At 45.5% G+C, this 23568-nt stretch overlaps 2 protein-coding genes across 4 annotated transcripts in view; both read left to right on the top strand.

Moving 5' to 3' along the window:
• The window catches only part of LOC132873180 (seizure 6-like protein), an 81817-nt gene extending 62233 nt beyond the window's left edge, over positions 1 to 19584 (top strand). For 2 of the 3 annotated variants that reach the window (XM_060908490.1, XM_060908489.1), the window contains 2 exons: positions 18706 to 18805; positions 18944 to 19584. In XM_060908490.1, coding sequence (XP_060764473.1) covers positions 18706 to 18805; positions 18944 to 18973 — 130 coding nt within the window. In that variant the 3' untranslated portion in view covers positions 18974 to 19584. The remainder of the gene's footprint in view (positions 1 to 18705; positions 18806 to 18943) is intronic. The other variant, XM_060908491.1, reaches the window with a different exon arrangement.
• Positions 19585 to 19761: 177 nt separating this feature from the next.
• tpst2 (tyrosylprotein sulfotransferase 2) lies at positions 19762 to 22919 on the top strand. Its single transcript, XM_060908492.1, has 5 exons — positions 19762 to 19940; positions 20820 to 21334; positions 21583 to 21900; positions 22047 to 22245; positions 22397 to 22919. Exons 2-5 carry the CDS (start codon positions 20838 to 20840, stop codon positions 22460 to 22462), a joined length of 1080 nt encoding a protein of 359 aa, XP_060764475.1. The 5' UTR covers positions 19762 to 19940; positions 20820 to 20837; the 3' UTR covers positions 22463 to 22919.
• The last annotated feature ends 649 nt before the right edge of the window (positions 22920 to 23568 follow it).

Below are 23568 nucleotides of genomic sequence, written 5' to 3'. Positions count from 1 at the left end.
CAGGCTTTGGCTCGGCGGGGGTATAAAGTTGGTTTAGCACCAATCATAGCAAGTCTCTCAGCATCCATGGTGATACAGTTTTACTGTAACTTTGAGCAAATTCGATATAGATGAGGTCTGAACTCAACGGCAGCTCGATTCCAAATGAGCTCCTGGTCCATTTCTCCCCGTATTTATAGCCAAATTCTGGTCCCACTCCGACACCTCTATACCAACGCCAAACCAAAGTTCATCGCCGCCATGGATAGCTGCTTCAATGCCCGACACCGTTCCAGCAACCCCGTGTCCGCTCGTAAAACGCTTACAACCGCTCCACCGAAGTTTGTGCAACGTTTAATCGCCGCCCGGGCAACGCTGGCGAAGCAGCGGTGGTCCAGCGTTCAAGATTTCTGCGTTGGTCTAGCGGACCCAAGCGTCCACGAACTTGCGTCTAGCGGTGCCAAACTTTGACTGGGCGTTGGTGGAGCGGGGGTGAACTTTGCCGGGGCGGAAAATTGCCCCCTCCTCACCGCTCGCAATATTTTGTGCAGCTCAAAACTTTCGGAGCGGTAGGAGGGCCCCTCGAGAAACATCAGCGGTGGCCGAGCGTATACGGCGTTGCTTTAACGGGGGCCAACTTTTGTTAAACGGTGGTGAACGGTTACGAGCGGTGATTAATTTTTTTCACCGCTCCAGGAACGCTCCAGCAAAGTTCGGGCGGTGTGACCGGGCCATAAGATGAAAAGTTGGAAGCATCTACACAAGATCCTCACAAGCTCGACATCATTTCACTTTTTTTTTTTTTTTACCCCTCAGCTCCTCTGGCTCTGTCCTCTCTGACTGCTGAAGACTTTACCACATTTTATGATGGGAAGACTGAAAAACATTATCATTAATGACTCCATAACATCTGGTCATGTACTAACTGCATTCAAGAGAGCAAGGCTTATTCGTTATTGAAGAAACACACTCTGGATCCCTCAGACATCAGCAACTAGTGACCAGTATCACTTTTTCCTCTCTTTTCTTTCTAAAATCCTCAAATGCACTGTCAACAATCAACTGTCTCTCTAGCTTACCCAGAACAACCTCCAAGATCCTAACCAGTCCAGCTTCTAAGCGGCACATTCCACAGAAACTGCCCTTGTGGCTGTCACTGAGGTGCTCCATGATGCTGGATCAGGCAAACTATCAATAGTCCTCATCTTCCTCAAACTTTTGGTAGTGTTAGACAGTCAACCATAAGACTCTCTTGTCCATCCTCATCAGTCTTGAAATTTGTGGCATAGCATGGCAATGGTTTCTTCCTCCCCGAAGGGTCGGTCATATCAGGTGACAAGGTGGGAATACACATCTGCTCTGTGCAGACTCTCCACTGGTGTCGCACAAGGCTCAGTACTTGGTCCTTTTCTGGGGTGTGTTTCCTGACAATATTGCACTTTAGGGCTAAAGAACGAGCTTAAAGACACTCTTAAGCAACATATGTTGTCTCTGTATGTGGCTTTCCTGAACACACTTGTAAGATGGACTCTTAAGAGTAACTTTGCTAAGAGCTTCTTTGTAATCCTCGCTAAGGCATTAGTAGTTGCTAAATCCAGTGGATGAGGTCACATGGCATTCATTTTTAATCAAAAAACAATGAAATATAAAGTGCTTAACATATGTTAATATTTTCTCATTAAGTGTTACATATATAATGTGATGGTGTGTGCTCCTGGTTGCATGGACACTCAACATTGAGAAGGCACTGCTCCAGTTGCTCTGCAACCTGCATGACCAAAGGTAGCAGCACCATCAAGAGCGGCTGGTCCTTAAACTGTCAAAACTAGACCTGCTGGCCAGACAAGTGGAGTGCCGGAGTAGATTCACTGGAGTGCAGCCAGCATTATTTAAACTGTTCTCCACAATGCCAAGTTGGCAATGTTTTACCCTTATGTATAGAGGATATTACATGATTGTGCAAAGACATGAAGTTTATTGTTGAGTGGTGAACAAATTTACAAGTGAGCAAAGCAAACAAGTGAAAATATTTTCAACACAAGATGATAAAATTAATATCTTTGTGCCACCATGTAATGTTCTTTATATTATATGGATAAATCTACACAGCCCTGTGATGACCTGGCGACTTGTCCAGGGTGTACCCCGCTTTTCGCCCGTAGTCAGCTGGGATAGGCTCCAGCTTGCCTGCGACCGTGTAGAACAGGATAAAGTGGCTAGAGATAATGAGATGAGATGAGACATTTACACACACACACACACACACAAACAAAAGCAAGTTAATCAAAAGAATTTTAATTTTGAACTGGTTCGCCATTTTGACAGTGCGCGTCTAGTCAGCAGGAAAACATTGGGAGTGATGTCATCGGAGTGAAATATCAGAAAATATATCACTCAGAGGGCGGCACGGTGGTGTAGTGGTTAGCGCTGTCGCCTCACAGCAAGAAGGTCCAGGTTCGAGCCCCATGGCCGGCGAGGGCCTTTCTGTGCGGAGTTTGCATGTTCTCCCCGTGTCCGCATGGGTTTCTGCCGGGTGCTCCGGTTTCCCCCACAGTCCAAAGACATGCAGGTTAGGTTAACTGGTGACTCTAAATTGACCGTAGGTGTGAATGTGAGTGTGAATGGTTGTCTGTGTCTATGTGTCAGCCCTGTGATGACCTGGTAACTTGTCCAGGGTGTACCCCGCCTTTTGCCCGTAGTCAGCTGGGATAGGCTCCAGCTTGCCTGTGACCCTGTAGAACAGGATAAAGCAGCTAGAGATGATGAGATGAGATATCACTCAGATCCGCAATGTATTCCATCCATCCATCATCTGTAGCCGCTTATCCTGTTCTATAGGGTCGCAGGCAAGCTGGAGCCTATCCCAGCTGACTATGGGCGAGAGGCGGGGTACACCCTGGACAAGTCACCAGGTTATCACAGGGCTGACACAGAGATAAACAACCATTCACACTCACACCTACAGTCAATTTAGAGCTACCAATTAATCTAACCTGCATGTCTTTGGACTGTGAGGGAAACTGGAGCACCCGGAGGAAACCCATGCAGACATGGGGAGAACATGCAAACTCTACACAGAAAGGCCCTTGCCAGCCGCTGGGCTCGAACTCAGGACCTTCTTGCTGTGAGGCGACAGTGCTAACCACTACACTACCGTGCCACCCCGCAATGTATTTCATATGAAAAATGTGAGTTTTTCAACCCGAGAAGATAAACTTCATATGTTCAAGCCAATGCATGATGTTCTTTTTATTATATAGACATATTCACACAAAAGTACCCAAATTTATTAAAACAATTCATTGGTTTCCTTGTGAGTGACCTACAGTATAGAGATTCATGTCACGATTTTGGATCTCCAGGTCCCAGATGTAGCATATATGAAAAATATGAGTGGTATATTTCCCTGTAAAACACTTGTTTCCATATGTATGGATGTACAGAATCTATGCGCGCACACACACGCGCACACACACGCACACACACACACACACACACACACACACACACACACACACACACACACACACACACACAATGTTACAGGTGCAGCAATTTGTCTCATTTCTGATGCTAAATTAAATCATCAGTTGCCTACTAATGGAGTTAAGTTTGATTAATACGTTGTGATATTAGTGTGATATTACAATATTCCTTTTAATGCACATAATTCAATAACATATTGATGTATATTCATAATGTTTTGCATATATTTATTTAATAATTAACTCGATGGAATTGCAATGTACAAGAAAATTATTTAACACTGGCAGTATATTCAAACCAAGTTTCTGCCCATTGATTGTAAGAGACTCTCAGAGGTGCATGCACATTATTTGTATTCAGCTGTGAGTGAGACATTCTTTACTGTGAAAGCGTAATTCTGGTCCATCATAAGTTAAGAGCAAGCTAATAGTACTACTTTGGCTACAATGGTGTTCAGGAAAACCATGTTAGCTTACAGATGGTTCTTTAGAGGCCGTTAAAGACAGTCTTAGCCTTAAGAGGCTTTTGGGAAACCGACCCCTGTTCTCCCTTTATACACAATCTATTGGTGAGGTCATATGCTCACATGGATTTTCGTACCACTGCTATGTGGTTGACATGAAACATATCATGGATGGATCTCATCATGGATGGTAGCTCATCAGTTGAGACTTAATCCCAGCAAAGTTGAACTGCTGTTCATCCCAGGTAATTCTGCCACATGTCAGGTTCTTGTGATCTCCCTGGACAACTCTCAGATCTCACCTTTTGTCACTGCATGCAAACTTGATGTAACCATGGACAGTCAACTCTCCATTTCCTCTCACATTGCTAATCTGACATGCTCATGCTGATTTCTCCTTTACAACATCAGAAGGATGCCTCCACTTCTATCCATACAGACCACTCATGTGCTTGTTCAGTCCCTTGTCATTTTGAAATTGTACTAGGGTTATTATAGTTAATGACCACTAAGACTAAAACTAGCAGGGAAAATTATTTCATTAACTGAAATAAAAATAAAATTGACAGTTTTCAAAAAACGAAAACTAAATAAAAACTACAATGAATAATGCAACACAAACTTAAATGAAATAGAATTATAGGTAAACTCAGCTTTGTTTTCATTTTGCTTTCATTTTGTTTTCCCCCTCAAGACAGAAACAGATTAGTTCCAGACGGTGGCGACAATGTAATGCTGGCTGCTATAAAACTCCAAAGAAGAAAAAGACGCTCGCTATACACAAATCCTGTAATGCACTAGTACGGACATTTTGCATTGAATGAATTGGTGAGCTGTGGGCTCATCATGACGGTGTCTTGGAAAGTTGATTTTTCAGCATCCTTTAAGATGATGGATAAGCAAATTGAAGAAATTCCTTGCAGTTTTGTGAATGAATGCTTTGTGATTAACTGAACCCATTATGCCAACAAATATTGGAAATTGAGAGACATCACCTTCCACAAGTCCAACCCAAAATTAGAAAAAGTTGGAATGGTATGTTGAAATTGAAATTAAAACTCAAAAACAATGATTATTTACAAATCTGTTACCTTTTATTGCAATTTAAAAAAACAACACAGCAGCACATTATTTGATGTTTCACCTCATGATTTTATTCATCCATCCATCTATCTATTTTCTTTCATTTATCCGAAGTCAGGTTGTGGTGGCAAGCCCTGTGATGACCTGGCGACTTGTCCAGGGTGTACCCCGCCTTTCGCCTGTAGTCAGCTGGGATAGGCACCAGCTTGCCTGCGACCCTGTAGAAGGATAAAGCGGCTAGAGATAATGAGATGAGATGAGATGAGATGAGATGAGATGAGATGAGATGAGGTTGTGGTGGCAGCAGGTATGGTATTCCAGGCGTCCCTCTCTCCAGCAATGCTTTCCAGGTCCTCCTGGGGGATCCCAAAGCGCTCCCAGGCCAGATGATATATATACACACAACCCCGATTCCAAAAAAGTTGGGACAAAGTACAAATTGTAAATAAAAACGGAATGCAATGATGTGGAAGTTTCAAAATTCCATATTTTATTCAGAATAGAACATAGATTACATATCAAATGTTTAAACTGAGAAAATGTATCATTTAAAGAGAAAAATTAGGTGATTTTAAATTTCATGACAACAACACATCTCAAAAAAGTTGGGACAAGGCCATGTTTACCACTGTGAGACATCCCCTTTTCTCTTTACAACAGTCTGTAAACGTCTGGGGACTGAGGAGACAAGTTGCTCAAGTTTAGGGATAGGAATGTTAACCCATTCTTGTCTAATGTAGGATTCTAGTTGCTCAACTGTCTTAGGTCTTTTTTGTCGTATCTTCCATTTTATGATGCGCCAAATGTTTTCTATGGGTGAAAGATGTGGACTGCAGGCTGGCCAGTTCAGTACCCGGACCCTTCTTCTACACAGCCATGATGCTGTAATTGATGCAGTATGTGGTTTGGCATTGTCATGTTGGAAAATGCAAGGTCTTCCCTGAAAGAGACGTCGTCTGGATGGGAGGATATGTTGCTCTAGAACCTGGATATACCTTTCAGCATTGATGGTGTCTTTCCAGATGTATAAGCTGCCCATGCCACACACACTAATGCAACCCCATACCATCAGAGATGCAGGCTTCTGAACTGAGCGCTGATAATAACTTGAGTCATCCTTCTCCAATTTAGTCCGAATGACATGGCGTCCCTGAGTTCCATAAAGAACTTCAAATTTTGATTCATCTGACCACAGAACAGTTTTCCACTTTGCCACAGTCCATTTTAAATTAGCCTTGGCCCAGAGAAGACGTCTGCGCTTCTGGATCATGTTTAGATACGGCTTCTTCTTTGAACTATAGAGTTTTAGCTGGCAACAGCGGATGGCACGGTGAATTTTGTTCACAGATAATGTTCTCTGGAAATATTCCTGAGCCCATTTTGTGATTTCCAATACAGAAACATGCCTGTATGTGATGCAGTGCCATTTAAGGGCCCGAAGATCACGGGCACCCAGTATGGTTTTCCGGCCTTGACCCTTACGCACAGAGATTCTTCCAGATTCTCTGAATCTTTTCATGATATTATGCACTGTAGATGATGATATGTTCAAACTCTTTGCAATTTTACACTGTCAAACTCCTTTCTGATATTGCTCCACTATTTGTCGGTGCAGAATTAGGGGGATTGGTGATCCTCTTCCCATCTTTACTTCTGAGAACTGCTGCCACTCCAAGATGCTCTTTTTATACCCAGTCATGTTAATGACCTATTGCCAATTGACCTAATGAGTTGCAATTTGGTCCTCCAGCTGTTCCTTTTTTGTACCTTTAACTTTTCCAGCCTCTTATTGCCCCTGCCCCAACTTTTTTGAGATGTGTTGCTGTCATGAAATTTCAAATGAGCCAATATTTGGCATGAAATTTCAAAATGTCTCACTTTCGACATTTGATATGTTGTCAATGTTCTGTTGTGAATACAATATCAGTTTTTGAGATTTGTAAATTATTGCATTCCGTTTTTATTTACAATTTGTACTTTGTCCCAACTTTTTTGGAATCGGGGTTTTTATATATATATATATATATATATATATATATATATATATATATATATATATATATATATATATATATAAATAAAAATACACTGGAGAGGTTTTATATATATATATATATATATATATATATATATATATATATATATATATATATATATATATATAAATAATCTCTCCAGTGTATTCTGGGTCTACCCTGAGGTCTCCTCCTAATTGGACATGCCTGGAAAACCTCCAAAGGAAGGCGCCCAGGAGGCATCCTAATCAGATGCCCGATCCACCTCAGTTGACTCCTTTCGACATGAAGGAGCAGCGGCTCTACACTGAGCTCCTCACCCTGTCTCTAAGGGTGAGCCCAGCCACCCAACGGAGAAAGCTCATTTCAGCCACTTGTATCCGCGATTTCATCCTTTTGGTCACTACCCAAAGCTCATGACCATAGGTAAGGGTTGATGAACGTAGATTAACTGGTAAATCAAAAGCTTTGCCTTCCAGCTCAGCTCCCTCTTCACCATGATGATCTGGCACAATGCCTGCATTACTGCTGACGCTGCCCCTATCTGCTTGTCCATCTCACGCTCCATTTTACCATCACTTGTGAACAAGACCCCAAAATACTTGAACTCCTTCACTTGGGGCAGCAACTCACTCCCAACCCAGATGGAGCACTCCACCATTTTCCAGCAGAGAACCATGACCTCAGACTTGGAGGTGCTGACTCTCATCTCAGCTGCTTCACTCTTGGCTGCAAACCGTCCCAATGCTTGTGGAAGGTCACACATTGAAGAAGCCAACAGAACCACATCATCTGCAAAGAGCAGACATGCAATTCTGAGGTTCCCAAACCAGACACCCTCCTCATCCCAGCTGTGCCTTGAAATCCCATCCATGAATATAACAAACAGGATCAGTGACAAGGGGCAGCCTTGGTGGAGTCCAACACCCGCTGGAAATGTGTTTGACTTTGTGCCAAGAATACAGACACAGCTCACACTTTAGTTGTACAAGGACTGGATGGCTCATAGCAGCAACCCCGATACCCCATGCTCCCACAGTGCACCCCCACAAGAGTCCCCAGGGGACACGGTTGTAAGCCTTTTCCAAATCTAAAAAACACATATAGACTGGCTGGTCATACTCCCATGAACCTGCCAACAACCTTGCCAGGGTAAAGAGCTGGTCCACCGTTGCACAGCCAGAATGGAATCCGTATTGCTCCTCCTGAATCTGAGGTTTGACAATCAGTCAGAGCCTCCTTTCCAGCACCCTGGAATAAACTTTCCTGGGGAGGCTGAGCAGTGTGATACCCCTATAATTGGAGCACACTCTCCAGTTCCCCTTTTTGAAAAGAGTAACCACCAACCTGGTCTACCACTCCACAGGCACTGTACCCAACCTCCACGCGACATTGAGGAGGTGTGTCAGCCAACACAGCCCAACAATGTCCAGAGCCTTGAGCATCTCAGAGTGAATCTCACCCACCTCTGGCGCCTTGCCGCCGAGGAACTTCTTGACTGCCTCAGTGACCTCTGCCAGAGATATGGGTGAAGATTCCCCTGACTCCTCAGACTCCACCTCCTCCATGGAGGATGTGTAGGACAGGTTCAGGAGTTCCTCAAAGTGCTCCTTCCACCACCTGACAATATCCCCAGTTTGGGTCAGCAGTTCTCCTTCCTGGCTGTGCACAGCCTGAGGCAAGCCCTGCTTCCCTTTCCTGAGTCACCAAACAATTTGCAAGGACTTCCTTGGAGCCAACCGAAAGCCCTTCTCCATGGCCTCCCTGAACTTCTCCCACATCTGGGTTTTTGCTTCAGGAACTGCTGAAGCTGCAGCCCTTCTGGCCTCCCGGTACCTGCCTGCTGCCTCAATGGAGCAATGGAGGCTTTGAACATGGTCCATTTGGATTCCATGTCCCCAACCTCCCCTGGGATGCAAAAAAAGCTCTTCTTGACTTTGTGCCAAGAATACAGACACAGCTCGCACTTTGGTTGTACAAAGACTGGAATTGAAGACCTCACGAACAGAGGGCTCCGCCAGATGTTCCCAGTTCACCCTTGCTACATGCTTGGGTTCGTCAGGTCTGTCTGGCAGCCTCCCCCGCCATCTGATCCAACTCACCACTAGGTGGTGATTAGTTGACAGCTCTGCCCCTCTCTTCACCTGAGTGTCCAAGATGTACAGCCGCAGATCTGATGATATAACCACAAAGTCAATCATCAATTTTTGGCCTAAGGTGTTCTGGTACCAGGTACACTTATGAACCACCTTATGCTCAAACATGTTGTTTGTTATGGTTAATCCATGATGAGAACAGAAGTCCAGCAACAAAACACCGCTCAGGTTTAGAGCAGGCAGGCCATTCCTCCCAATCACCCCCCCCCCCCCCCCCCGAGGTTTCTCCGTCATTGCCAGCATGAATGTTGAAGTCCCCCAGGAGAACTATGGAGTCCCCAGGGGGCACCCCTTCCAGGACACCACCCAGTGACTCCAAGAAAGCCGAATACTCTGTGCTGCTGTTTGGTGCATAAGCACAAACAACCAGTCACAGTTTTCCTCTCAGCAACTTGTAGTCACATAGAGGTGACCCTCTCATTCTCCGGGGAGAGCTCCAACACAGCGGCACTCAGCCGGGGGCTCATAAGTATCCCCAAACCTGCCCAGCACTTTTCACCCTGGGCAGCACTGGAAAAGGAGAGAGCCCACCCCTCTCCAGGAGTTTGGTTCTAAAACTGGTGCTATGCATGGAGGCAAGCCCAACTATATCTAGTTGGTACCGCTCTGCCTCCCGCACCAGCTCTGGTTCCTTCCCTGCCAGATAGGTGACATTCCACATCCCAAAAACTAGTCTGCGCTGCTGAGGATCACCATGCCCAGGCTCCCACCTTTACCTGCCACCCGGCTCACAATGCACCCGATCCCGGTGCCTGTCCTTGCGGGTGGTGAGCCCACATGGTGGTGGCTCCATGTAATTTCTTCAGGCTGTGCCCAGCTGGGCCCCATGGGCCAAGGCCCAGCCACCAGATGCTCGCCAGTGAGCTCCCTTCCCAGGTCTGGCTCCAGGAGGAGGCCCCAGCTTCCTGCACCCGGGGGAGGTGCTGCAGAGATTGGTAAACAAATAATTATTCTTATGACAAGTAACCGATGCCAGGCTGATCACAGCCGGATATTGTGCCAGGCGCCATCCCTTAATGAAACACCTTGGATAGTACTCTGCATTGTTCAATTTATGGTAATGATTTTCTTTTTTTGTGTGTGCAAATGACAGCATTGTGCTGACGTCACACAGCATGGCAGACTGCCGTGTATCCGCGCTTTAGGGAAAGCCCTTGTGGCAGCAGGGGCATGGTCAAGCACCGGTCTGTGACAGGAGGGCGGAGTCAGGGAAGGTAAGTGGCAGAATCACTACACCTGATGGCAATTAACCTGTGTTTGTCTGTGTCTTCCCAGTGACCGCACCCTATTTAAGGAGGGAGAGCGAGAGCAGAGGAGCTCATCCCCGAACCAGACGCCGGTTGTGTGTGTCTGTGTTAGTTTCTCGTTGTTCACTGAAAAGTGTGGCAATAAAAACCCCTGTGTACGAACCTGATCTCTGTCCTGCCATCCTCTGTGCTCCGCCCTACGTTAGAACCGTTACAGTGGTCCTGAAACCCGGGAAAAGTGGAGCACCAGCCGAGCAGCCCCATGGAGTCCTCCCCATTCACCAACCTGGTCCATGCCCTCGCCACGGCCCAGCAAAGCCAGCACTAGGTGCTTGTCACCCTCCGGAAGGAGCAAGAGCGACGCTTTGAGGCCCTGGTGCTGGCCCAACAAGAAGATCGAGAGGCGTTCCGGCACCTCCTCGCGTCGGCAGGGTCCACCAGCGCTCCTACTGCGGGCCCGTCTCCCCTCACCATCACCAAGATGGGCCCGCAGGACGACCCCGAGGCGTTCATCACGCTCTTTGAGCAAGTCGCCGAAGCCTCGGGGTGGCCGATGGAGCAGCGCGCGGCGCGCCTCCTCCCCCTGCTAATGGGAGAGGCACAGCTGGCCGCGCTACAGCTCCCCACCGACCGCCGGCTGGCCTACGTGGACCTCCGCTGGGCCGCCCTCCAGCACGTGGGGTGCACCCCAGAACAGCAGCGCCAGCGCTTCCGCGCGTTGCGCTTGGAGGAAGTCGGCCAGCCGTTTGTGTTTGGCCAGCATCTCCAGGACGCTTGCTGGCGGTGGTTGAGGGCCGACAACCACGACGCCGAGGGAATCATCGACCAGGTGGTGCTGGAACAGTTCATCGCTCGCTTGCCAGCAGGAACCGCGGAGTGGGTCCAGTGCCACCGCCCGGTGTCGCTGGATCAGGCAGTCGAGCTGGCGGAGGACCATTTGGCGGCTGTCCCGGCAGCAGGACAGCAGACAGCATCTTCTCTTCTCTCCTCTTCTCTCTCTCTCTCTCTCTCCTCCTGTGTCCCGTCCTCGCCCCATTCCCCCACCGCGGAGGCGGGGGCCAGCACCTCCCCAGCCAGCCCGCCGCACCCGCGGTGCCCTCCCATTTCTCCCTTCTGTGTCTGTCTCTCCCCCACCTCAGGTGAGTGAGCCCCAGAACACCGGTGCAGAGGGAAAGCCCGGGCCGGTCTGCTGGCGCTGCGGGGAGCCGGGCCACCTTCAACAGCAGTGCACAGCAATGGAAGTGGGCGCGGTGGTTCGGATCCCCGATGCACCAGAGGCCGCCCTCAATCGGGCCGGAGCGTATCGCATACCAGTGAGTATCCAAGGGGATAGATATCAGGTGTTGGTGGATTCTGGTTGTAACCAGACCTCAATTCACCAAAGCCTGGTTCAAAACGAGGCATTGGGGGGAGCACAGGGGGTGAAGGTGTTGTATGTGCACGGGGACGTTCACAGCTACCCTTTGGTGTCGGTCCACATTTTTTTCCGATAGGAAAAATTTATAGTGAAGGTGGCGGTTAATCCTCGCCTTACCCACTCTGTAATTTTGGGGACTGATTGGCTGGGATTTTGGGATTTAATGAAACGCTTAGTAAAGAGTGGGTCCTGCCATTTGACAGGGGGAGGTCCCGGTGTCGCTCTGGCGGGAGCAGCTGTCACAGAGCCGTCCACGTCATCTCCGCGTCAGAGTGAGGAGCCGCCGGCTCCTTCTCTCTCTATTGGGGAATCCCTCGCGGATTTCCCATTAGAACAATCGCGAGACGAGACTCTGCGACATGTGTTTGACCAAGTGAGAGTAATCGATGGTCAAACGCTCCAGCTGAATGCCACCCTGTCCTTCCCCTACTTCGGGATTATGAAGGATAGTTTATACCAAGTGACACAGGACACTCAAACTAAAGAGTGAGTCACGCAACTTTTAATTCCAAAGAGCCGCCGGGAATTGGTATTCCAGGCGGCTCACTTTAATCCCATTGCTGGACACTTAGGGCAGGATAAGACACTAGCCCGAATAATGGCCCGATTCTATTGGCCAGGGATTCACGGCGATGTCCGTAGGTGGTGTACGGCGTGCCGCGAATGCCAGTTAGTAAATCCAGTGGCCATTCCAAAAGCGCCTTTGCGCCCTCTACCATTAATCGGGACCCTGTTCAAAAGGATTGGGATGGATCTTGTCGGGCCATTAGATCGGTCAGCACAAGGGTACCGCTTTATATTAGTTCTGGTGGACTATGCAACGCGATACCCGGAAGCAGTGTTTCTGTGCAATATCTCAGCACGCAGTATTGCGGAGGCGCTCTTTTGCGTTATCTCCCGAGTTGGAATCCCGAAAGAGATTCTAACTGATCAAGGCACCACATTTATGTCACGGACACTGCGCGAACTGTATGGGTTATTGGGGATTAAGCCGATCCGCACCAGCATGTATCACCCACAAATGGACGGTTTAGTGGAACGGTTCAATCGCACCCTCAAAAATATCATTAAAAAATTCATAAGTGAGGACGAACGTAATTGGGATAAGTGGCTCGAGCCCTTGTTGTTTTCAGTGCGAGAGGTTCCCCAAGCCTCCACGGGGTTCTCCCCGTTCGAATTATTATATGGGCATAAGCCATGCAGCATTCTAGACGTGCTGCGGGAAAATTGGGAGGAGGGACCTTCACAAAGTAAGAACGAAATTCAATATGTTATGGATCTGCGCGCAAAACTCCACACGCTCACCCACCTAACCCAGGAGAATTTGCGGCAGGCCCAAGAATGGCAAGCCCGCCTGTACAACAAGGGTACGCGCCTTAGAGAGTTTACACCGGGAGATAAGGTACTCGTACTGTTGCCCACGTCGAGCTCCAAATTGATCGCCAAGTGGCAAGGACCCTTTGAGGTCACACGGCGAGTCGGGGACGTTGATTATGAGGTAAGGCGAACGGACAGGGGTGGGGCGCTACAGATTTACCACCTCAATCTGCTTAAACTCTGGAATGAGGAGGTCCCCATGGAGTTGGTGTCGGTGGTTCTGGAGAAGGCGGAGCTGGGGCAGGAGGTTCAAAAAGGGGCATTGACATCACGTACCTCTCCGGTCCCCTGTGGAGACCACCTCTCCCCGACCCAGCTCACGGAGGTCGCCCAGTTGCAGACTGAGTTTTCAGATGTGTTCTCGCCCCTGCCCGGTCGCACTAACCTCATAGAGCACCACATAGAGACGCCCCCGGGGGTAGTAGTGCGTAGCCGCCCTTACAGACTACCCGAACACAAAAAAAAAGGTGGTTCGGGAAGAACTTGAGACCATGCTCGAAATGGGCATCGTCGCGGAGTCCCACAGTGACTGGAGCAGCCCGGTGGTCTTGGTACCCAAGGCCGACGGGTCGGTCCGGTTCTGTGTGGACTACAGAAAAGTCAACGCGGTGTCTAAATTCGATGCGTACCCAATGCCTCGTATTGATGAGTTGTTCGATCGACTCGGCACTGCTCGCTTTTATTCGACACTGGATTTGACGAAGGGATATTGGCAGATCCCCTTGACTCCCCTATCCCGAGAAAAAAACGGCCTTTTCCACACCGTTTGGTTTACACCAATTCGTCACCCTTCCGTTTGGGCTGTTTGGGGCACCCGCTACGTTTCAGCAGCTGATGGATAGAGTCCTCCGCCCCCACGCCACGTATGCGGCCGCGTATCTAGATGATATCATCATCTATAGTAATGACTGGCCGCAGCACCTTGAACATCTGAGGGCCGTCCTTAGGTCGCTGAGGCGAGCGGGGCTCACAGCCAACCCAAAGAAGTGTGCAATTGGGTGGGTGGAAGTATGGTATCTGGGCTTCCACTTGGGCAACGGGCAGGTGCGTCCCCAAATTAATAAGACGGCAGCGATTGCGGCCTGCCCAAGGCCCAAGACCAAAAAGGGGGTGAGACAGTTCCTGGGGCTGGCTGGCTATTACCGTAGGTTTATACCTAATTATTCGGAAGTCACCAGCCCGCTGACTGATCTCACTAAAAAGGGGGCCCCAGATCCAGTCCAGTGGACGGAGCAATGCCAGCGGGCTTTTTCAGAGGTAAAGGCTGCACTGTGTGGGGGGCCACTTCTACACTCCCCTGACTTTTCTCTCCCCTTTGTGTTGCAGACCGATGCGTCGGACAGAGGGCTGGGGGCAGTTTTGTCCCAGGAGGTGGAGGGGGAGGACCGCCCCATCCTCTACATCAGTAGGAAGCTGTCAGTGCGTGAGGGGCGCTACAGCACCATTGAAAAGGAGTGTCTGGCGATCAAGTGGGCGGTCTGTGCCCTCCGTTACTACCTGCTGGGGCGCCCGTTCACCCTCTGTTCGGACCATGCGCCCCTCCAGTGGCTCCACCGCATGAAAGATGCCAATGCGCGGATCACCCGTTGGTATCTGGCACTCCAACCCTTCAACTTTAAGGTGGTCCACAGGCCGGGGGCGCAGATGGTCGTGTCGGACTTCCTCTCCCATCAAGGGGGGGGGGAGTCGGCTGCGGGCCGGACGGCCGCCCGGCCTGAATCGGGCGGTGGGGGTATGTGGCAGCAGGGGTGTGGTCAAGCACCGGTCTGTGACAGGAGGGCAGAGTCAGGGAAGGTAAGTGGCAGAATCACTACACCTGACGGCAATTAACCTGTGTTTGTCTGTGTCTTCCCAGTGACCGCGCCCTATTTAAGGAGGGAGAGCGAGAGCAGAGGAGCTCATCCCTGAACCAGACACCGGTTGTGTGTGTCTGTGTTAGTTTCTCGTTGTTCACTCAAAAGTGTGGCAATAAAAACCCCTGTGTACGAACCTGATCTCTGTCCTGCCGTCCTCTGTGCTCCACCCTACGTTAGAACCGTTACAGCCCTGTAAACATTATTTCAGTGTTAAAACACCCATTTTTCATCAATTATAGTACAGCCATATATCTATGGCTGTGCAAACTTGAAAAATTAAAACTATCATTAAAACTAAAATAAAACTAAACTAAAACTAGTCAATTCATCTCATCTCATCTCATTATCTCTAGCCGCTTTATCCTTCTACAGGGTCACAGGCAAGCTGGAGCCTATCCCAGCTGACTACGGGCGAAAGGCGGGGTACACCCTGGACAAGTCGCCAGGTCATCACAGGGCTGACACATAGACACAGACAACCATTCACACTCACATTCACACCTACGGTCAATTTAGAGTCACCAGTTAACCTAACCTGCATGTCTTTGGACTGTGGGGGAAACCGGAGCACCCGGAGGAAACCCACGCGGACACGGGGAGAACATGCAAACTCCACACAGAAAGGCCCTCGCCGGCCCCGGGGCTCGAACCCGGACCTTCTTGCTGTGAGGCGACAGCGCTAACCACTACACCACCGTGCCACCCACTAGTCAATTCTTCAAAATAAAAACAAAACTAAAACTACTTGTGTAAAACGAACAAAAGCTAAACTGAAATTAAAAAATAAACTGAAAAACATAATAAAAATAAAAACTAATGAAAATTTCAAAATTATAATAATTGATTGGACTACTGCAACTTGCTCCTGGCAGGTTTGTCTCTGCATTCCACTGGACCTCTGCAAATGATCCAGAATGCAGCTGCATGATTTGTTTCAATCTTCTAATAGTCTCCTACACCACCCCATTGCTAAGCTCCCTCCACTGGCTTCCTGTAGCTGCCCACATCCAATTTAAAACACTTATGCTTGCCTACATAGACAAAAATGGACCAGCACCCACATATCTTAAAGCACTTATCACACTCTGCAGTGCACCATGCTCCCTCCAATTCTCTAGCACTGTTCAACTGGTCCCACTATTTCTCAGGGTAAAAGGAAGGAAGGCTATTCTCTGTTTTGGAATGAACTTCCCCTAGATGTCCGATCAGTTGAGTCACTGGCAGTCTTCAAACAATGACAAAAGATATACCTCTTCAAGTAGTACTTAAATATAGTACTTTATTTAATATATATATCTCCATCCATCCATCCATCCATCATCTGTAGCCGCTTATCCTGTTCTACAGGGTCGCAGGCAAGCTGGAGCCTATCCCAGCTGACTACAGGTAAGAGGCGGGGTACACCCTGGAAAAGTTGCCAAGTTATCGCAGGGCTGACACAGAGATAAACAACCATTCACACTTACAGTCAATTTAGAGCTACCAATTAGCCTAACCTGCATGTCTTTGGACTGTGGGGGAAACCGGAGCACCCGGAGGAAATCCACGTAGACAACATGCAAACTCCACCCAGAAAGGCCCTCGCCGGCCACTGGACTCAAACCCAGGACCTTCTTGCTGTGAGGCAACAGTGCTAACCACTACACCATCGTGCTGCGCTCTCTCTCTCTCACGCTCATATATCCACCGTGCCATGCTCTCTCTCTCATATATATACAGTGGTGCTTGAAAGTTTGTGAACCCTTTAGAATTTTCTATATTTCTGCATAAATATGACCTAAAACATCATCAGATTTTCACACGAGTCCTAAAAGTAGATAAAGAGAACCCAGTTAAACAAATGAGACAAAAAGTATTGTACTTGGTCATTTATTTATTGAAGAAAATGATCCAATATTGCATATCTGTGAGTGGCAAAAGTATGTGAACCTTTGCTTTCAGTATCTGGCGTGAGCCCCTTGTGCAGCAATAACTGCAACTAAACGTTTGCAGTAACTGTTGATCAGTCCTGCACACCAGCTTGGAGGAATTTTAGCCCATTCCTCCGTACAGAACAGCTTCAACTCTGGGATGTTGGTGGGTTTCCTCACATGAACTGCTCGCTTCAGGTCCTTCCACAACATTTCGAATGGATTAAGATCAGGGTTTGACTTGGCCATTCCAAAACATTAACTTTATTCTTCTTTAACCATTCTTTGGTAGAACGACTTGTGTGCTTAGGGTTGTTGTCTTGCTGCATGAACCACCTTCTTTTGAGATTCAGTTCATGGACAGATGTCCTGACATTTTCCTTGAGAATTTGCTGGTATAATTCAGAATTCATTGTTCCATCAACGATGGCAAGCCGTCCTGGACCAGATGCAGCAAAACAAGTCCAAACTGTGATACTACCACCACCATGTTTCACAGATGGGATAAGGTTCTTATGCTGGAATGCAGTGTTTTCCTTTCTCCAAACATAACACTTCTCATTTAAACCAAATATTCTATTTTCGTCTCATCCATCCACAAAACATTTTTCCAGTAGCCTTCTGGATTGTTCATGTGATCTTTAGCAAACTGCAGACGAGCAGCAATATTCTTTTTGGAGAGCAGTGGCTTTCTCCTTGCAACCCTGCCATGCACACCATTGTTGTTCAGTGCTCTCCTGATGGTGGACTCATGAACATTAACATTAGCCAATGTGAGAGAGGCCTTCAGTTGCTTAGAAGTTACCCTGGGGTCCTTTATGAACTCGGCGACTATTAGATGCCTTGCTCTTGGAGTGATCTTTGTTGGTCGACCACTCCTGGGGAGGGTAACAATGGTCTTGAATTTCCTCCATTTGTACACAATCTGTCTGACTGTGGATTGGTGGAGTCCAAACTCTTTAGAGATGGTTTTTTCACCTTTTCCAGCCTGATGAACATCAAAAATGCTTTTTCTGAGGTCCTCAGAAATCTCCTTTGTTCGTGCCATGATACACTTCCACAACCATGTGTTGTGAAGATCAGACTTTGATAGATCCCTGTTCTTTTAATAAAACAGGGTGCCCACTCACACCTGATTGTCATCCCGTTGATTGAAAACACCTGACTCTAATTTCACCTTCAAATTAACTGCTAATCCTAGAGGTTCACATACTTTTGCCACCCACAGATATGTAATTTTGGATCATTTTCCTCAATAAATAAGTGGCCAAGTATAATATTTTTGTCTCATTTGTTTAACTGGGTTCTCTTTATCTACTTTTAGGACTTGTGTGAAAATCTGATGATGTTTTAGGTCATATTTATACAGAAATATAGAAAATTCTAAAGGGTTCACAAACTTTCAAGCACCACTGTGTATATATATATATATATATATATATATATATATATATATATATATATATATATATATATATATATGAGCTAGTAAACCAGAATCAGGATGTATTTATTGATAAAAACTTCAAAGCACTTCTGCAAGTCACTCTGGATAAGGGCATCTGCCAAATACCATAAATGTAAATGTCTGAGCAAATGAGAAATAAAGCCAGGTGATTGTTTCAAAAGTTGCTGGCATGCACAGTTATGAAACCAAATGTTTGGGCTTTCTATATGAATGCATATTACATATAACATCCCACTCTCATTGTCCAGGTGTCATTCGAACCTGCGCTTGCCTCTCATGTACCCTCACCCATACAGACAGATTACTGTGGAGACCGAGTTTGACAATCCTTTATATGAGACTGGAGCGGTGAGTATAACACAGAACATTCTTTAAAGAGCACACCTAAAAGTCTAGTTTGGCAAACAGTGTTGAAAGTGAGGATCTGTTATCATAATCTTGTTTGCATGAATATAAGCTATTGGTTGCAATTGTCATATTTTGCAGGACACAAGAGAATATGAAGTGTCAATATGAAAAGACCTGTTGTTGTGGATGAATTCTCAAATGCAGAAGAAGAAAGTGATGTATATAGCTCCTGACAAATCTACGACTACCCTACCTCCCCAAACTCCCAAATCTCCAAATATGCTGGATGCATTGCAGCCAAATCAGGTTAGAGAGAAAGAGAGAGAGAGAAAGAGAGAGAGAGAGAGATGAAGTAGTGAAGGTAGGTAATTAACAGGAAGAATGGCTGTGTTGGGGAGTTGGGGAGAAGGTTAAAAATTGAAAAAGTGACTGTGGGTTTACTATCCAATTTGAACATTATGCACTTCTAGCAGGAGTCTTCTTTAAAAACTGTGTGTGTGTGTGTGCGTGGGTGCGTGCAAATGTACATGTATGCCTCTATGTCTGTCTGTCTGGGCCCTGACTTCCTGTTTTTCATTTTAAAGATTTGTATCTCAAAAAGTTTGTAGTGCAGGTTTGAACATAGTATTTTTCCCATGCAAGTGATGTCATACTGCAACAGTATGTGTGTGTATATATATATATATATATATATATATATATATATATATATATATATATATATATACACTGTATATATAAATTGTGTGTGTGTGTGTATATATGTAATGTACATTTGAACAGAATCATGATGAAACCGTAGAAATAAAATCAGTGGTATCTTGTATAACTTTCATAATAAACTTGTGTTCTTATTTATGAAAGCTCTGTCAGAATTGTGCCTTTTTCAGTCACTCTCTTCTGTTTCCTGTCACTTGAAAATTGACTGCATGTTGAAACATGAAATGAAAAGTGCCTCTTTTTTCCAACCCGCCTACTTCCTGAAGGTGTTTGTATTTTATGAGTTAGCATTTTTCACATGTTGCCTTTTGTGCTTTTTACAACTTTTATCAAAAAATGGTTGAAGAATGGATTACTATGAAGATGAGGAATATAGTTGCAGTTGTTAGTGTGCAATGGCAGATTTCTCACTAGAGTAAGTTGCTAAAATCTCTTTACTTTTCCAAGGAATATTGTAAATAAACAGGTTCTATGATTAGTGGTGTCACAGCATGAAATAGAAGAGCCAATACTGCTCATGCCTAAAAGAGTTTCTGCATTTTATTTCTTGTGTTCGGTTAAAAGGATTTAAAAACATAACCAAGCCTGCTTGTCATGTGAGGAACCTGTTTCAGGAAGTCCTTTAGCTGACATGTTAGAAATACAAAAATTTGCTCACAGCCTCCTTGTTAGAGATTTCAAACCACGTCTTTATCACAAAACTCTTAGTCATTTATGAATTTCAACCATTATTCAGGTAAAAATACACTCGTGGTGTAAGTGAAAATGAGCAGTGCTTGCATTTGCTATTTTTAACTGTGACTTTTGGGGTACAGGATTTTTAGTTCTGCAATTAGCATTACTGGTTACATTCTTTAACACTGTGCTCTTCCTGTAGAGCTTCCCTTGGGGTACATCGACTATAATTTTTATAGCAGCAGGGGTGAGTCCCCTGCAGCTGTAAAGAAAAAAATATTAATAAAAAAAAAATTTTGAGTGCGAACTTCCTTTTACTGTCTGCATTACTGGTTGCATAAATGGCTGCGTTACATAAATGCAATAACAAAGCATGTTGCAGACAAATATGATGCTACTTGTTCTGTGCCTGCAAACATTTTAATAAAAAGCATAAAAACACTTTCAAAACATTGAAAACACTTTTAGAATTCTGGAAGACTGGTTATCTGATTGTACTGTAACTGATTGTAATAGAGGAAGTTGGATGAGTTCCTAATTTTCACACATTTACTTTGCTCATATGTAAAACTACTGATACTGACAGGTTTCTACTGTCTTTTGGCTTTTCTGAATACAGTGGCCATCTAACTGAGAGATGCGGCTGTCTGTTCGACGGGGATTCATACTGCTATTGTGTCTATTTGGAGTGTATACCACTTTGAAAGCACTGCACCATACGCTTATGTGCCAGAGTGGATATGCTCATAACCTAAGAGTGTCAGTACTAGTTAAAGGGAGCAATCAGACCCAATACCACTACACCCAGGACTCTCCAGTGCTGTTTGTTGGTGGAGTACCTCGCTCAGGGACTACTCTGATGCGTGCCATGCTTGATGCCCACCCGGATATTCGTTGTGGAGAGGAGACCCGGGTAATCCCCCGGCTTCTGGCTCTGCGCCATGGCTGGAGGAGGTCGGGAGAAGACCGCTGGGCACTGGATGAAGAGGAAATCACCCAGGACATCCTGGACTCAGCCACAGCTGCCTTCTTGCTTGAGGTTATTGCTCGTCATGGTGAGCCTGCACCACTGCTCTGCAATAAGGACCCATTTACGCTGAAGAGCTCCATCTACCTCTCAAAATTATTTCCCAAGTAAGAGGTTTGGAAAAAGGCTATGATGCATCTCAACAGCCTCACAAATATAGTATGTCACAGAGAAACCTGCTGATTTCATTTCAAACTCTTTTAAGTTTTTTCTTCATTGTTACCTTTCAATTTAATCTGAGCCATTTTCCTGATTTAAGCATTCCCACTTATTATTTTCATTTGATTTTAATCCTTTTCACTTGTCACAATCCACTATATTTACTCTTACCAGTTTTCTTATACTATGCTTTCAGCTCAAAGTTTCTTCTTATGGTACGTGATGGTCGGGCCTCAGTGCACTCTATGATCTCAAGACAAGTTACAATTGCTGGTTTTGACCTTTCCAGCTACAGGGACTGCCTTAGCAAGTGGAGCCAAGCAATTGAGGTCATGCTATTTCAGTGCACACTGGTAGGTTCTACACGCTGTCTGACCATTCACTATGAAAATTTGGTCCTGCAGCCACGCACCACAATGGTGAAAGTGCTGGACTTCTTGAATGTACCATGGCATGAGGGGGTACTTCACCATGAAGAAGCTATTGGACAGCCTGGAGGGGTTTCTTTATCTCGGTCAGTCTCTATATTTTGAAAGGAATACTTACAGAGTAGGGCCTACATAATTGAATAATAGGCTCAATTTTGACTTTGAGTTCATAACATTAGATGCAATTGCAACTCTTTTTCTTTGTCATCATTTCATTTTTGTGATTTTTCAGAATCGAGCGCTCCACTGACCAGGTCATCAAACCAGTTAACCTAGAGGCACTCACTCGCTGGGTAGGCCACATTCCAGCTGATGTTCTAAACGATATGGACAATATTGCTCCAATGCTTTACAAGCTGGGTTATGACCCCACGGCCAATCCCCCAGACTATGGCCAACCAGATCCTGAAGTGATTCAGAACACAGAAAGGGTATGTTGAAGGCACATAAGTGCTCCTACCATAGCTCACAATTGTCTTGTTTAATGTATCTATACAATGTACCTACTGTATAATGTACCAATACATTTTGGTGATCACATTTAAGTTGTAAAAGGCATAATTCTCTTGCCTGATTTTACAGGTGCTCAAAGGAGATTTTAAGCCTCCAGCAAGTTTGAAAAGATCATCACAAGAAAGTATGACATAAAAATGTCTGTATATATCTGGTCCTTTTCTATATGTTAATTAAGTGTATGTAAAAACATGTTCCAGCATGACACTGCCCCTCTGGAAAAATTTTACACCTACAGACATGTTTTTGTGTGGTGGGAGGAAACCCACGCAAATACTAGAAGCACATACAAAATTCCACACAAACAGTAACCTGAGTTCAAGATCACACTGGGACCTAGAGTTGTGAAGCTGCAATGTTATGTGCATGCTACCCATCTTTTTTATTTTATTTTTTTTTAAGTTTGTAGTTTAAACTATACAATAGCATTATAATTTTTCACAAATATAGAGAAAAATTATAATTAATATTGCAACAAATGATAAGGGATAAAAAAAATGTTTTTCCTATCATTTTGTTTTAAAACAGTTGACATTCTTTGTCAGAATGGTAGTGAAAATGCAAATAAAAAAGGAAAGCAGTGTTTTTTAAATTTACTTTGACTTGTATTTCATTGCAGACAGAATGAACCCAAGACATTTCATGTTTTGGATGGTCATGGGGGAAATTTGCAACATGTAATGAGGTAAAACAATTAAATAATGATGTGATTTGAAACAGGTTATTGTAATCACGATTTGGTACAAAAGCAGTATCTCGGAAAGGTCTAGTCTTTGAGGAGTAAATACGGGCCAAGGATCTCCAGTTTGTCAACAAACGCATGAGAAAATGATTGAAATGATTCAGAATAATGTTCCTCAAAGAAATATATGAAGGGATTTCAATATTTCACCCTCTAATGTGTATAATATCATTAAACCATTCAAAGAATCTGGAGGAATTTCAGTGTGTAAAGGGCAAGGAGACATGCCTAAGCTGAACACCCATGATCTCCAATCCCTCAGACAGCACTGCTTCAAGAACCATCATTCTTCTGTAGCTGATATAACCACATGGGCTCAGGATTACTTTGGCAAACCTTTACAGGGATGTGATTTTTCCGCGAATTCGCGGAATTCCGCTTTTTTCACCTCAAAATTTGAAAAAAAATTTTTCCGATTTTTTGCTCAAATATCCGCATTCATATCCTATTCGTTCCGACTTTCAGTAATTCCGTCATTGAGATGAAACGAGGTACGTGA

Source organism: Neoarius graeffei, chromosome 25, assembly GCF_027579695.1.
Source record: "Neoarius graeffei isolate fNeoGra1 chromosome 25, fNeoGra1.pri, whole genome shotgun sequence".
Classification (NCBI taxonomy): domain Eukaryota; kingdom Metazoa; phylum Chordata; class Actinopteri; order Siluriformes; family Ariidae; genus Neoarius; species Neoarius graeffei.
Note: the sequence above shows the minus strand (reverse complement) of the source record. Positions and strands in the feature narration are given on the sequence as shown.